This window comes from Epinephelus fuscoguttatus, linkage group LG15 (assembly GCF_011397635.1).
Source record: "Epinephelus fuscoguttatus linkage group LG15, E.fuscoguttatus.final_Chr_v1".
Taxonomy (NCBI): Eukaryota; Metazoa; Chordata; class Actinopteri; order Perciformes; family Serranidae; genus Epinephelus; species Epinephelus fuscoguttatus.
In genome coordinates, this window is record NC_064766.1 from 22,315,534 (window position 1) to 22,329,537 (window position 14,004).

Here is a 14,004-nt window from a genome sequence, read left to right on the forward strand (position 1 = left end):
CGTGTTTATTTAAAGTCATTTCATTTATTCAACATTTATGTACACAGGGTGATCCAGTGAGAACACTCTTTGCGGGAGCCTAAACAGGACAATAACAGGTTAAAAACAGACACACACAAAAAAAAACACGAAAAGCCAATAATAGTCAGACCAGCCCATCTGGCACCAACAACCATGCCACGTTCAAAGTCACCTAAATTCCCTTTCTTCCCCATTCTGATGCTGGGTTCGAACTTAAGCAGTGTGTCTCGACCATGTCTACATGAGCAGTAGATCAGTAGGAGCTTGTTGTAAGACCCAAAAATGTAGGTCGGGTATCACAGTGAATGAGAAGAACCTTCTGTTGCAAAAATGAATACGTAAAGTCACATGGAGAAAAATTAGTGTGCCCACTGTTTCACATCTACCTTTACTGCATAGCTACATTTCCTGTAGCGTTACACTCGGTGGCTTCAGATTAGACAAAATAAGTGCAGACATACCAGACAGATCGCGATCACTGTACCTGAGTGTGACTTCCCCATGAAGGCATAAAACTTTTCTGTCTGTTTGAGGAAAAAAAACCAAAACATTTTAAAGTACGTAAAAATGTCTTTCTTTTGCAGCACAAAAAAAATCATAATGCACACAGATGACCTGGCCACTAGTTTGAAACTCATTTTAGTACTGACAGGCAAACACAGCCTCCCTCGCATGCACAGATGGACCACACATGGTCTGTCAAAATAAAACCACAGCAACAGAGATAGTGTGTGATAGCATGTATTTCTACAACAACAACAAAAAAGTTTCCACACTCACTCGGAAAACAATTTTAAAAACATTTCAGTGACTTTCATATAACGCCCCGGGGACGGAAAGGGCACCAGTTTGGTGGTATGTGGCCCACATGGGGAAATACGTAACCTACTTGACACTGCCATGGTTTGCACAAACTACAGTGGCCTCTTTTTCATATTGTTGTCAAGTAACCTGATTCTAAAGCCACATAAACACTGATTAAAAAAATAAATATAAAACGTCTGACAGACAGAACACAGATTCTTGATGTGCTGCACGTTTCTGCCGTCTTGTTTGTCCACCTGATAAATGGAGCCAGCTGGTGTGCCGGGCTAAAGGCATGGCCTCAATAGACAGAGCGGCCACTTCTACATGTTTCCATGTAGACAAACTCTGTGGAGGACACCATTGAAAATGTGTTAGAGGTGACTGAGTATGTCTTTGATGTACGTCTCTGTGTGTGTTTGTCTATCTGCGTGAGTGTGTGGACCAGATATAACTGTAGTGTAACATAACAAGTGTGTGTGTGTGTGTGTGTGTGTGTGTGTGTGTGTGTGTGTGTGTGTGATACCTTGTCCCAAGCTGGGGTACTGTAGCTGTGTTTTGTCCAGAGGGTCTGTGAGGGGGGTTATACTGACATCAGAGACTGTACCCCTTCTATAGCTCTCTATCAGTGTTTCCAAGGTCTGAAACCTCTGAAGTCTGACTCCTGAATCCTGCTAATCTCTCACACACACACACACACACACACACACACATACACAAACCATTAATAACATCCTGGTGAGAGCGTACATGTGCATGCAGACGTTCACCCACCTGAAGACACCAGCCGTCAGTGGAGTGCACGAGCCTGTAGGTGTACACAAATGGTGCTTGTCTGCAAAACACAAAGTATAGTTACAGTATTTCAGTGGTTTGCTGTGAATGTGTAAAATCTGAAACAGCACAAATGTATGTACATGTTGCAATGTGATGATGACGTGTTGGAGATATCAGCCATAGAGATGTCTGCCTTCTCTTCAATATAATGGAACTAGATGGCACTCAGCTTGTGGTGCTCAAAGTGCCAAAAAATACATTTTTTCTCTTTCCAGAAATCATGACCTGGTTACTCAAGATAATCCACAGACCTTGTTGTGAGCATTTTCATGTAGGAACTATTTTCTTTCTACTGAACTATATCCGCCAGTGGTATCACTGTGCAGAAGGAAGCGTGCATCTACTCCTGGGGAAGAGGCTTGTGACAGTGTGAGATGTAAACATTAATGGTGTCCATTTCGGTTGAGCTGTAACATTAGCTAGCTCGGTGATGCTATGTGAGCTAGCAGTATTGATAGATGAATATTGACAATACTGAAACTGTGTGTCAATAAGATACCTCACAAATTAAAAATTAATTAATTAATTTCATTTAATTAAGGACATTCATTTAAACCAAAAATAAGTTTGAAGTGCAAAAATAGAGAAAATGCGCAATAGGTGGCTTAAGCGGGATTTAAACTTGTGCCTACACCGTTGTGAGCATTTATACTTGTGCGGTGGTATGTCTGTGTCACTCTGCAGTTGCACCTCCTAAACACTAGTTGGAGGCGGAGATTTCTGTGAAGTGCTGTAAAGTTTAGTTGATTCAAAACACGCATTAAACACACATGAAGTAAGGCTTAATAGAGACAATTTCAAACACAAGTACACAAATCAGCTTTAGTATAACTCGCAGCATTCACAGACAAACACTTTATCTGGACACATTTTCCTCACAAATACAACACGCTAATGTTTATAGCACAAGCCTATGGCATTTTACATTGTATAAATTAGCCTGGCAGCTAGCAGACTTTTCCTCTTCTCATATGAAACCAGGAACAACAGCAACATTTAACAAAGGTGATGTTACAATATTAGGCTCCATTATAGCTCACAAGGTTCACTGTCAAAACACCTGTTTTATACTAAACACATTTTCCCGAACAAAAATAACTTGGTAAGGTTATTAGCACAAGCCTATTAGCCTAGCAGTCAACGGACTTTTTCTCTGCTCATATGAATTCAGGATAAACACACATAAGACTTAAAATGCTATTTTTGTGGAGGCTTTATTGTCTGCACAAATTATTGTTACTTATCTCTGAAACTAAAGTAAATAAAAGCTTTGTTTCCATTGAGGGAAATGGTTTCAGCTTACAAAAATAGACAGGAGGTCTGCTTCGCCACGACGTGTAGTAACATTTCTGGGGAGATGCACGTCAGGCTACGGCGTTGGCTCGATGTTGACGCAGAGCCTACGCTGTAGCTACAGCGTCTCTTCAAAGCAGAACTATTAATTCTGCCTCAGTTGTAATACCGCGTTACAACTAACCCCACCGGGTGGAAATTTCGTCAAGCCTAGCTCACACCTGTGGGGAGTTGGTTACATAGCTCAAAGTGGTGCTGTGTTTTAGGCAACAAGACAGTTGTTAAGATGACATATGGTGGTGAGTTGGTGAGTTACACAGACAGTTCAGTAATCAAAAAACAAGTATGACAAAGAAATGTACTTGTATCGGCTGAAAACACTCTTTGTTACTGAACTCAGCTGAAACATGTCCAATCTCTGTGGAATTTCACAGGTCATTGTTTGGTCGTATTGTGCTCAACTGGCTGGAAGCACGAAAGGATCGACCCTATGTAACCACATAATAAGTCCATGTAGCAATTAACCTAGGTAGATAGGTTACGCCCAACCCCCCCCCTAATGAGTACTTTTACTTTGGTCAGTTTGAGTTTTGCTACTGACACTTCAGTATGTGTATCAGCATTAGATTTTGAATGCAGGACTTTTATTAGTAACACAGTATTTGGTCGTTGTGGTATTGCTACTTTTATTAAGTGAAAGATCTAGAAGATTTCTTCTTCTACCACTGTCAGAATATTACTGTGCATGTTCATGTCTACTTTAGTAAAGTGAACACACTGTAGTTTTGGATTTTCAGTTATATCTGATGACGGATTATTTTATTTTTCAAAGCTCGCTGTGATAAACGCCTTCAAATGCATTTAGATAATAAAGTCCTGAGTCGAGGTTAACAAGTCCCAAGTCGAGTCCCACGTCTTCAACTTTGAGTTTCAAGACCTAAACAAGTCATAATGCACTCGTTACCAAATGAAGGGCCATTTTAACAACACATTAACAATATATTAAAATCATGAATGCGTTTTAAAATCTGTATTTTATTTGTTAAAACAATTTTGTTAAATAAGTGCAGGTGCACTTCATAGCATTTAGCACTATTAACCAGAATGAAATTTGTATGTTTTTGTCCTGTTTTGTATTTATCTCATCTCACACTGGGAAAATGTTTCCCTTCCCAAATTTGTAAGACATGTTTTATGAGACTACTCTTCACTTAAAGCAATATCAAAGTGATATTGTATGTTACATGTTTATGTCTAAATGACATTTTATATACATACATACATATACATACACACACACACACACACACACACACACACACACACACACACATATATATACATATATATATATATATATATATATATATATATATATATATATATATATATAAAGAGATTATATATAATCTCTTTATAAAGCACTTTTCAAAATAGTTACAAAGTGCTTTACATGTCAATAATCAAGACAGACTAGACATGAAAACAACAACTTTTAAAAGAACTGATAAAAACACTTTAGCCTATGAAAACAGAGGAAATAATAGACATTTTAAATGAACTCAAAACTCCAGTCCCCTTTAGTGTCAGCCAGGCCTTGTGAAGAGCCTCAGTAATCAGCTGGTTCTGGTTTTTATATATATACAGTACAGGCCAAAAGTTTGGACACACCTTCTCATTCAATGCGTTTTCTTTATTTTCATGACTATTTACATTGTAGATTCTCACTGAAGGCATCAAAACTATGAATGAACACATGTGGAGTTATGTACTTAACAACAAAAGGTGAAATAACTGAAAACATGTTTTATATTCTAGTTTCTTCAAAATAGCCACCCTTTGCTCTGATTACTGCTTTGCACACTCTTGGCATTCTCTCCATGAGCTTCAAGAGGTAGTCACCTGAAATGATTTTCCAACAGTCTTGAAGGAGTTCCCAGAGGTGTTTAGCACTTGTTGGCCCCTTTGCCTTCACTCTGCGGTCCAGCTCACCCCAAACCATCTCGATTGGGTTCAGGTCCAGTGACTGTGGAGGCCAGGTCATCTGCCGCAGCACTCCATCACTCTCCTTCTTGGTCAAATAGCCCTTACACAGCCTGGAGGTGTGTTTGGGGTCATTGTCCTGTTGAAAAATAAATGATCGTCCAACTAAACGCAAACCGGATGGGATGGCATGTCGCTGCAGGATGCTGTGGTAGCCATGCTGGTTCAGTGTGCCTTCAATTTTGAATAAATCCCCAACAGTGTCACCAGCAAAACACCCCCACACCATCACACCTCCTCCTCTATGCTTCACAGTGGGAACCAGGCATGTGGAATCCATCCGTTCACCTTTTCTACGTCTCACAGAGACACGGCGGTTGGAACCAAAGATCTCAAATTTGGACTCATCAGACCAAAGCATGGTGGAGGCATGTAGTAGTAGACATTTCCACTGGTCTACTGTCCATTCCTTGTGTTTCTTGGCCCAAACAAATCTCTTCTGCTTGTTGCCTCTCCTTAGCAGTGGTTTCCTAGCAGCTATTTGACCATGAAGGCCTGATTCGCGCAGTCTCCTCTTAACAGTTGTTCTAGAGATGGGTCTGCTGCTAGAACTCTGTGTGGCATTCATCTGGTCTCTGATCTGAGCTGCTGTTAACTTGCCATTTCTGAGGCTGGTGACTCGGATGAACTTATCCTCAGAAGCAGAGGCGACTCTTGGTCTTCCTTTCCTGGGTCGGTCCTCATGTGTGCCAGTTTTGTTGTAGCGCTTGATGGTTTTTGCGACTCCACTTGGGGACACATTTAAAGTTTTTGCAATTTTCCGGACTGACTGACCTTCATTTCTTAAAGTAATGATGGCCACTCGTTTTTCTTTAGTTAGCTGATTGGTTCTTGCCATAATATGAATTTTAACAGTTGTCCAATAGGGCTGTCGGCTGTGTATTAACCTGACTTCTGCACAACACAACTGATGGTCCCAACCCCATTGATAAAGCAAGAAATTCCACTCATTAACCCTGATAAGGCACACCTGTGAAGTGGAAACCATTTCAGGTGACTACCTCTTGAAGCTCATGGAGAGAATGCCAAGAGTGTGCAAAGCAGTAATCAGAGCAAAGGGTGGCTATTTTGAAGAAACTAGAATATAAAACATGTTTTCAGTTATTTCACCTTTTTTGTTAAGTACATAACTCCACATGTGTTCATTCATAGTTTTGATGCCTTCAGTGAGAATCTACAATGTAAATAGTCATGAAAATAAAGAAAACGCATTGAATGAGAAGGTGTGTCCAAACTTTTGGCCTGTACTGTATATATATATGTCAAAAGGCTCAAGTCCAAGTGAAGTTACAAGTCACTGATGTTAAAGTCCAAGTCCAGCTGCAAGCCTTTTTTGATTTTGTCAAGTCGAGCACAAAGTCATCACATTTATGACTTGAATCTGACTTGAGTCCAGGTCATGTTACTCGAGTGCCCACGTCTGGTACAAAGCTGCCAGGGAGCCAAAGTACGAGAAAAATGACACAGGCGCCTCTAAAAATGTACAAATACTAAATAATAATCACTCAAAATATTTTCATAGAACAATTCAAGGTTGTAATGAATGTTTTCACTTTTATACACACAAATACAGCAGAAAAATGTAAGAAACAAAACTACAATACAGTCTATTTACATGTAAACTTATTTTATCCCACCTCTTAAAACACTAGTATTTGTTATTGTTTTACAAATTTCCTTCAAAAGATGCGTAAAAGCCTCACATCAGCACTTCTGACTGTACTTTGCACAATATACAGTGGTGGAAAAAAGTTTTCGGACACCCTTAAAATTTTACACAATCTCAAATATTATCATGAAATATTTGTGGAAAAATCTTTTTTGTGTTTCAAAAGGTGTGGCTGCATTAGACAGATACAAACAAATACAAATTATATTGTTTTGTTTATTGTTTACAAGAAAAACTAACAAAACTAAATTCTTGACAGTTTCAATATGTCAGTTCTCAACATTGTCGGTATCAAAGTCAACAAATAACAGAGAATGTGTTCAAAACTGAACAAAAAATAAATAAACCATCACATCATCAAATTAATATTTAGTAGTCCTGCCACTGGCACGTAGTAGAGCTCTAATCCTGGCTGGCATGTTCCCCACGAGCCTTTCACACTGTTGAGGGGTAATCTTGTCCCATTCTTCTTGAATTACTGCTTTTAATTCTTCTAAATTCTTTGGTTCATGCTTTGAAACAGACCTTTTGATAATCCACCACAGATTTTCAATGGGGCTCATGTCCGGGGATTGAGCTGGCCACTCTAAGACCTGGATACTGTGCTCCTGCAGCCAGGTTCTACTGGCCTTGGATGTGTGGCAAGGAGCATTATCTTGTTGAAACATCCAGTTTTTACCTCGACGGAACAGTGCACGTGCAGAAGGGAGCATGTGGGTTTGGAGAATGGTACAATACTTGGTAGAGTTCAATGTGCCATCACAGACAGTGAGATGACCAACACCAGCAGCACTCATGCATCCCCAAACCATGATACTGCCTCCACCATGCTTGACAGTAGGTACTGTACATGCTGGAGATAATGCTTCGCCTGGCCTTCTGCGTACCCTCACATTAGTAGGAGGAAGATAAAGCTGGAAACTGGACTCATCTGACCACAAAATCTTCTTCCAATTCCTGGCTGTCCACTTCTTGTGTGCCTGGGCCCAACGACGCCGGGCTAACCTCTGTCTCTCATTGATCAGGGGCTTCTTGATAGCCTTGTAGGACCTTTAAGCCATGATCTAAAAGTCGGCCACGTACAGTGCGGGTGGAACACTGGACACCAGTTTGGTTTGACCACTGCTGCTGAAGCTCCTGTGATGTCATTCGGCGGTTTTGCCTGCACATGAGGATCAGGATGTGGTCATTTCTTGCTGAAGAAACCCTTGGACACCCAGATCTTGGTTTGTCTTCCAAGCTGTTGGTTCGTCTGTATTTCTGCAGAGTGTATCCAACTGCTGAAGGACTGCATCTGCACTTCCTGGCTATCTGGCGGCAGCTGTACCCTTCCTGGCTGAGAATCTTTATCTTCAGGCGTGTTTCCTGCGTTAGGTTCCTTGTTTTAGCCATTTTTGTGTCTGAAGAACTTTCAAATGTGCTGGCTTTATGTAGACACGAAGCTTGGCAACAAAAATTGTGTCTTTTAATAAAAAGAACGACCTTCATCACTGGTACCAAAATGACCCAATACTCAAAATTTCTTATGTATTTTTATGGAACCAATCAATTTTAAGTTTTTAATGGCTTTTTTAGGATTTATTTAGTATTTTGGCTGTGACTGTACTAAAAGAAATTGCACTTGAAGACCTAAGAGTGATTCTTAATGCAATATTTCACAAACGCATGGGGTGTCCGAAAACTTTTTTCCACCACTGTATAAATACATTTATGCTAATATAAATAAAACATGCTTGATAGTGTATTCACCAGTGAAAAGACAGCTTCAGTGAACTGATGAACAAATAAAAGTGCAACATAAGTAAACGAAAAAGGGCCACCTTGGGTCACATTTGTAAAACTCACAACTCACCTCACACACAGACAGTAGGCCCCCTGCACGGTCTCGCTGTCTCTCAGCAGAAAGCTGCCATCGTGTCCAAACCGTTCCAGCAGCCTCTCTGTGGCCTCGCTTCCAATTCTCCCGTAGTAAATAGACCATACCAGCATCCCCTCCCTCTCCATGTTGCCTGCGAGATGGGCACCTGTGTGTGTCGAGGGTTGGTGAGGGTGCAGCAGGCTGCAGCAGCAGATGAGTGTGTGAGAGGCTGTCAGGCAGGAAAAGCTCTTCTGGTTTTCACACTTTTCTGTCATGCAGCTGCACCTTGCATGTCTGTGCACTTTGACCAAACCAGAATAATGGCTTTTATCTGCTGAATGTGAAAGTCTATTTTTGGCTCCACTTTGCTTTTTACATTTTTACATTTCCTGCTTTGCAAGTCAGAAAAGAGAGAAGTACTCTCAAAAAATGTGATCAATTGCTCAGTCCCGCTCAAGCACTTTGCCCTCTAATAATGCCTGTATTATGAAATTAAATGAAATATTGTCTGTAAGGCTCTGACAGCAGTAGCTTTATCGTACCAGGATGTGGTGCAGACAAACACTATCGGGATTTAATAGCTTTGTGAAAGTGGTTTTTAACAACGTCTGAACAAGTTCCAGCAGACAGAAATGTGCTTACAGCAATGTCCCCCCACATTAACCACCAGCCAACTCACACACACACGAAAAAAAAAAGACATCCAACCAAGTGAGTTGTGGTTTGATCTGACGCTGTCAGCAAAGCTTTTAAACAAAGACAAAAAGTATTTCAAAGCATAAATGTTATTTAAGTGGTTTCATGAAGTCTCAGACTCGGCTTTTTAAGATAAAAGATGAAACTAGCAAGAATTCAGGCAGAATTTAAAAACATCCAGCATAAGCAGTTCAAACTGAAACTATTAAGTTCTGTGAAAATCTTATTAAAGGTACAAAAAGTCCTTTTGAAACAGAAGTGTCTTTAGCTTCTGTGCAGTGACATATTTCCCACTAAAGCATCCTACAGACTGAGATTTTAGCAATCGTATAAGATCAGTGCGGTTACACTGGGCAACATGGATTTAATAAACCTGGGTACGACATCAAGTTTAATGTATGCAGACTGTACGATGGCAGCACCTACTAAATCGTATGGAGATTTTTATTGGGCCTTTTTATTTGTAACCCACACAAGACAATCTGCAAATGTGTACCATGATCCACAAATGCTTGTACCATTATACAAACTACATTTGTGTTGTTTAAAGTCATATCCACAAAAGTACAGCGTGATTTGCAAATGCACATAACTTACTCTGTAAACACGTACTTAAATTACACATACAAATGTCCCAGGTATTACCAACATAAAGAGTTTCGCCATAGCAACTACACATGGAGTCATATTTATACATTTGTGGATCTATTTTTACACGTGAAACTGGATTTGCACATTTGTGGATCGCTTCCTGTGAGTTTGCGGGTCATGTGACATTTGTGTCTTTGAATAATTTTGTCCAATTCCTACTGCAGCAGGATCTGTAAAAAAAATATACGTGTGAGGTACAGTTACTTGCCACATCAGCAGGTGGTACCTGTCATGCAGAACAGTCCATTTCAGATCAAATAAAACTACTGATGCATTAATGTGTTTATCACTTTGATGTTGAGGCTGGTAAATGTGGGGCTTTTTTTGCATGTAGCAGGGAAGTCTTATTTTATCAATCACAATTCATTTGTTCGTTATTTTTTTTTATTATTAGTCTGAATCTGCAGTTTGCAGTGGTGGTGGAAGGTAACGAAGTACATTTACTCTCAAGTACTGTACTTAAGTATAACTTTGATGTAATTGTTCTTTGAGTATTTCCATGTTCTGCTACTTTGTTCTTCTCCTCCATGTTCTTTTCTCTACCCTACATTTATTTGATACATTTAAATACTAGTCAAACTGCAGATTCACACTCACACCCGTTAACTGCTAACTAACAGATTCATTTTTAAGGGGAAAAAAAAACAGAAATAGAAGCCTTCATTGACTCTGTGAGCTTTAGGGCTGCATTTCAAAGCAATAATCATTCAGAAATGGTAAAACTATAATGTTTTCCGATGTAAATGTTACCTTTTATTTTATTTTTTGTTGGCTTTGCTGACAGACAGCCAGCTAGCCATGTTAACATGAGGAAACATAGTGCCCACCATCCAGTCTCCACTGATTAGCTAGCGTTAGCCTTGGTCGCTCTGCAGCGCGCATCACCCTGCCTCTCAGTCAGTGATTCCCACTAGTTAAACCCATCCAGGTGATGATGGCACGACATGCTGCGGTACATGGTGACCACCCTCTGGTCTCTATCCAGGTAGCCATGGTGAGTAAGTGGCTTCATTTTGAGCTGCTAAACCCCTTTGGCACTGTTAACTCTGTTAGCACCACTAGACATGCTGTCACTGCTAATGGCACTAACAGAGCTAACAGTAGTTAACCATGCTAAAGGGGATTCATGGCTCAAAATTGAGCCGCTTTCTGTCCGGGGCGTCCTGCAGGGAGACCAGGGCTGTGTCCGAAATCATTCACTCCATACTCACTACATAGGGAGATCTATGTAGAGGACTGTAAAGTGAGCTAACCTGCCACATGAAAAAACACTAGGCTCGTTCAAGAAGAGCCAGGCCTGCGCAGAATGAGCGCGGCCTCACTCTGAAGTCATCGAAATCTGGCGCTTCAGCAGTGACTTGTGGCATAAGAAACCAATGAAAACAGGCTTCCTTTTAACATCGGCACAATTAGCGTCTGGTTGTCATTATAGTTTAATGGTGCCCAACAGCATCGGGGGGAAATGCAGCTGGACAAGGATGAAAGTTAACATGGCTATCCAAGTGGAGCAGGCAGGAGGGGTGGTGGATGGGTTGACTTTCACCTGAGAGAGAGCGGTGTTCATGTCCCATAAGATTCCTCTTTTTTCTTAAACCTAACCATATGTTTTTGTTGTTGAGGGAAAAAAACGTCAATTGGCAGTGTTGTACCGACGTGGTGCATTTACTTTGAAAGAAACTGGGACATCCAGTCCCAGAACATCAACAACCAACACGACCAGGGTACCTTGCATGTCATATGTGGACATGGAAAGTCTGTGACCAAAACATCAATATGTGACGAGGTCAGACTGAGAGTGTTGGCAGAAACAATCACTGCCGATCGCCGCACAAAGCATGCTGGTTAGATTTGTGTCGACTTCATCCCGACTTGCTCTGACAATTCTTTTTACAACTAGTCATAATGGTTAACAAAACACCTTGTCAAAGGACTGCAGTTGAAAATTAGCCTAATGACAAACGCTGGCACATTTACAGAGATGTTGATTAATGTGCAATGTCCTTTTAAATGAATAAATTAAATGAAAATGATGTCATGCGAAAGTGAGCAACCATATTCTCACGAGATCGAGTTGGCCGTAGTTTTTCGGCCAGGCACTGCAGTTGCCCTCCCGACTGCAAAACCGACTGCAAAACCCAGGGCGTGATGGGAAACGTCAGGCTCTCACCTTATCTATCCCAGTGAACATTTTTCCGATGGAAAGATGTTTAAATAACATCTATGGTCATTTGAGGACGTTGATTGAATGGTTACATTTACACCATATTTCACCAGGATTTGCAACAGCGAAATGTTTCATCCTCAACGGTGTGCAAATAACTGTCTGTTATCATTTCGGAGCTGAACGAAGGAGTCACATCCAAATTTCTCAGTTGAGAGTCATCACCATCATCGATTTTTAAACACCTTTTAAACCTCAAAATGCTATCTAACTTGCAAGCTAGGACTACTGAGTCACTAAACCTTCTGATTTTATTTTGAGCTAACAAAATAAAAGAGGTGTTGGTTTACTTAACACCAAAAGTGCGACCACAGTGACGATGAGTGAACCTTTAGGTGCTGGTTGTCTGGATGCACAATCTCCACAGGGTCCGGTAAGATGGGTAATAAATCCAGTTCACACACTCACCGACATGCCACTCCTTAATCGTTGGATGGTTAGAAAATCCCTATGTGATGTGGTTACTACAACAGAGGGAATAAATAGAGAACATTTACATTTGTTAATAAAATGCAGCAATAATAAAAATAAACAGTGTGGCATGAAATACACAAGGCAAGAATAATCATTACAAAGATGAATAAATGAGAGTACTGCCCTCATAACTGTAAAGGGAGTGTTAACATGGAGCAATCTTACAAGTATGGCTTTTTGGTGGGCGGGACTTAGCTGGAGGCAAAACAATTCTCCACAGACGTTAAGTAGTGCTAGCTAGCAAGTTCTTTTAGCTTGTTTTAGACAATGGAGGAAGATGATGCGAATGGTGCATTCAGAAATATTCATTCTGAGTGCTGGAGCGCACTCTGGCACAAACTGGACTGTTTGTAAATTCAAAGCGCTGTCTGAATGTGCTGTTCAGTTATCCAGAGCACTGCACTCTCAGATTTGCAAAGTGCACTCTGGGCACTCTGTCTGGGGAGACGGAGCAGCAGAACGCCATGTGGAGTGAATGTGTGGTTAACTTAAATGTTTATTAAATAGAAATATAACGCTCCGTTTCTTCGACCAACAGGGCCCTCATTTTAGTCAGAGTGTCGTAGAGCGTCAGACTGAATTTACGAACGCACCATGTCAGGTCACTCACTCTGGGACCGTGAGTGTTACTTGAATAAGTAAACACTGACCAACGGGACCAGACTGGCCGACCCGTATGCTCTCACTCAGTGGATGGATGATGTCACAGGAAGCTTTGTGGTCGATTACTATGCCAGTCTTACAAAGGAGGATGACACTTGAACGGTGTCCTCCGGTTTGATTTGCTATCAAAGCTAACGTTAGCTAATGCGCTAAAAAGTTAGCATTACGGAGAAATCCAATATTCCTCTTAATACCTCCCTAGTTTCTGATGAGGTGGACATGATAACCCTTAATACACATAACGTTATTCATCCCTAACACAGGAAATACTTTTTCCCTAACCTGATATGACATGTGAGTATTTTTGATGATCGCCTCCGTCCAGTCCTTTGGTCTTATCACATTTAACGTTAACCATCGTTGTCTTTGTTTTTGTTGATGGACAGTGGCGGCTGGTAGCCTACGTGATAAAATTTAAGTTTTGAGCCATGACTCCTTCTATTCTGGCTCCCAATAACACAACAAGACATGTGAGGACTCCGTTGTAGCCTACAGCCCTGTGGTGGACCAGCTAAGAAACTGACGCCATTGTGATGTCTGCCCATATCCATTATTACTGTGCCAGTGCACTCAGAGGGTAAACTAAAGAAGTGCAGGACCGTCCCTTAGCAGACGAGTCAGAGCGCTCACTGTGCTCCTATAACACAGCAGTGTAACTAATTAAACAACATAAAGGATCATATTACAGAGAATGACAGTTACAGTATAATAACGATAAATTCTCACGGACACACCGAATGATAAACCAGGTGAAAAAGACTCCAGACAAAATGC

At 40.8% G+C, this 14,004-nt stretch overlaps 1 protein-coding gene across 3 annotated transcripts; it reads right to left on the minus strand.

Annotated features, from left to right (window-relative positions):
• Window positions 1-10: 10 nt before the first annotated feature.
• On the minus strand, window positions 11-12,555 carry LOC125902043 (SH2 domain-containing protein 1A-like). Of its 3 annotated transcripts, XM_049598135.1 has the most exons (5): window positions 12,502-12,555; window positions 8,520-8,691; window positions 1,600-1,660; window positions 1,352-1,499; window positions 17-1,173 (listed from the first exon to the last, which is right to left on the minus strand). In XM_049598135.1, exons 2-5 carry the CDS (start codon window positions 8,669-8,671, stop codon window positions 1,127-1,129), a joined length of 408 nt encoding a protein of 135 aa, XP_049454092.1. In that variant the 5' UTR covers window positions 8,672-8,691; window positions 12,502-12,555; the 3' UTR covers window positions 17-1,126. The 3 variants fall into 3 exon arrangements, with proteins under 3 accessions (XP_049454091.1, XP_049454092.1, XP_049454090.1); XM_049598134.1 differs by lacking the exon at window positions 12,502-12,555 and having other exon boundaries at window positions 11-1,173; window positions 1,352-1,496; window positions 8,520-9,484; XM_049598133.1 differs by lacking the exon at window positions 12,502-12,555 and having other exon boundaries at window positions 20-1,173; window positions 8,520-9,484.
• Between the last annotated feature and the right edge of the window lie 1,449 nt (window positions 12,556-14,004).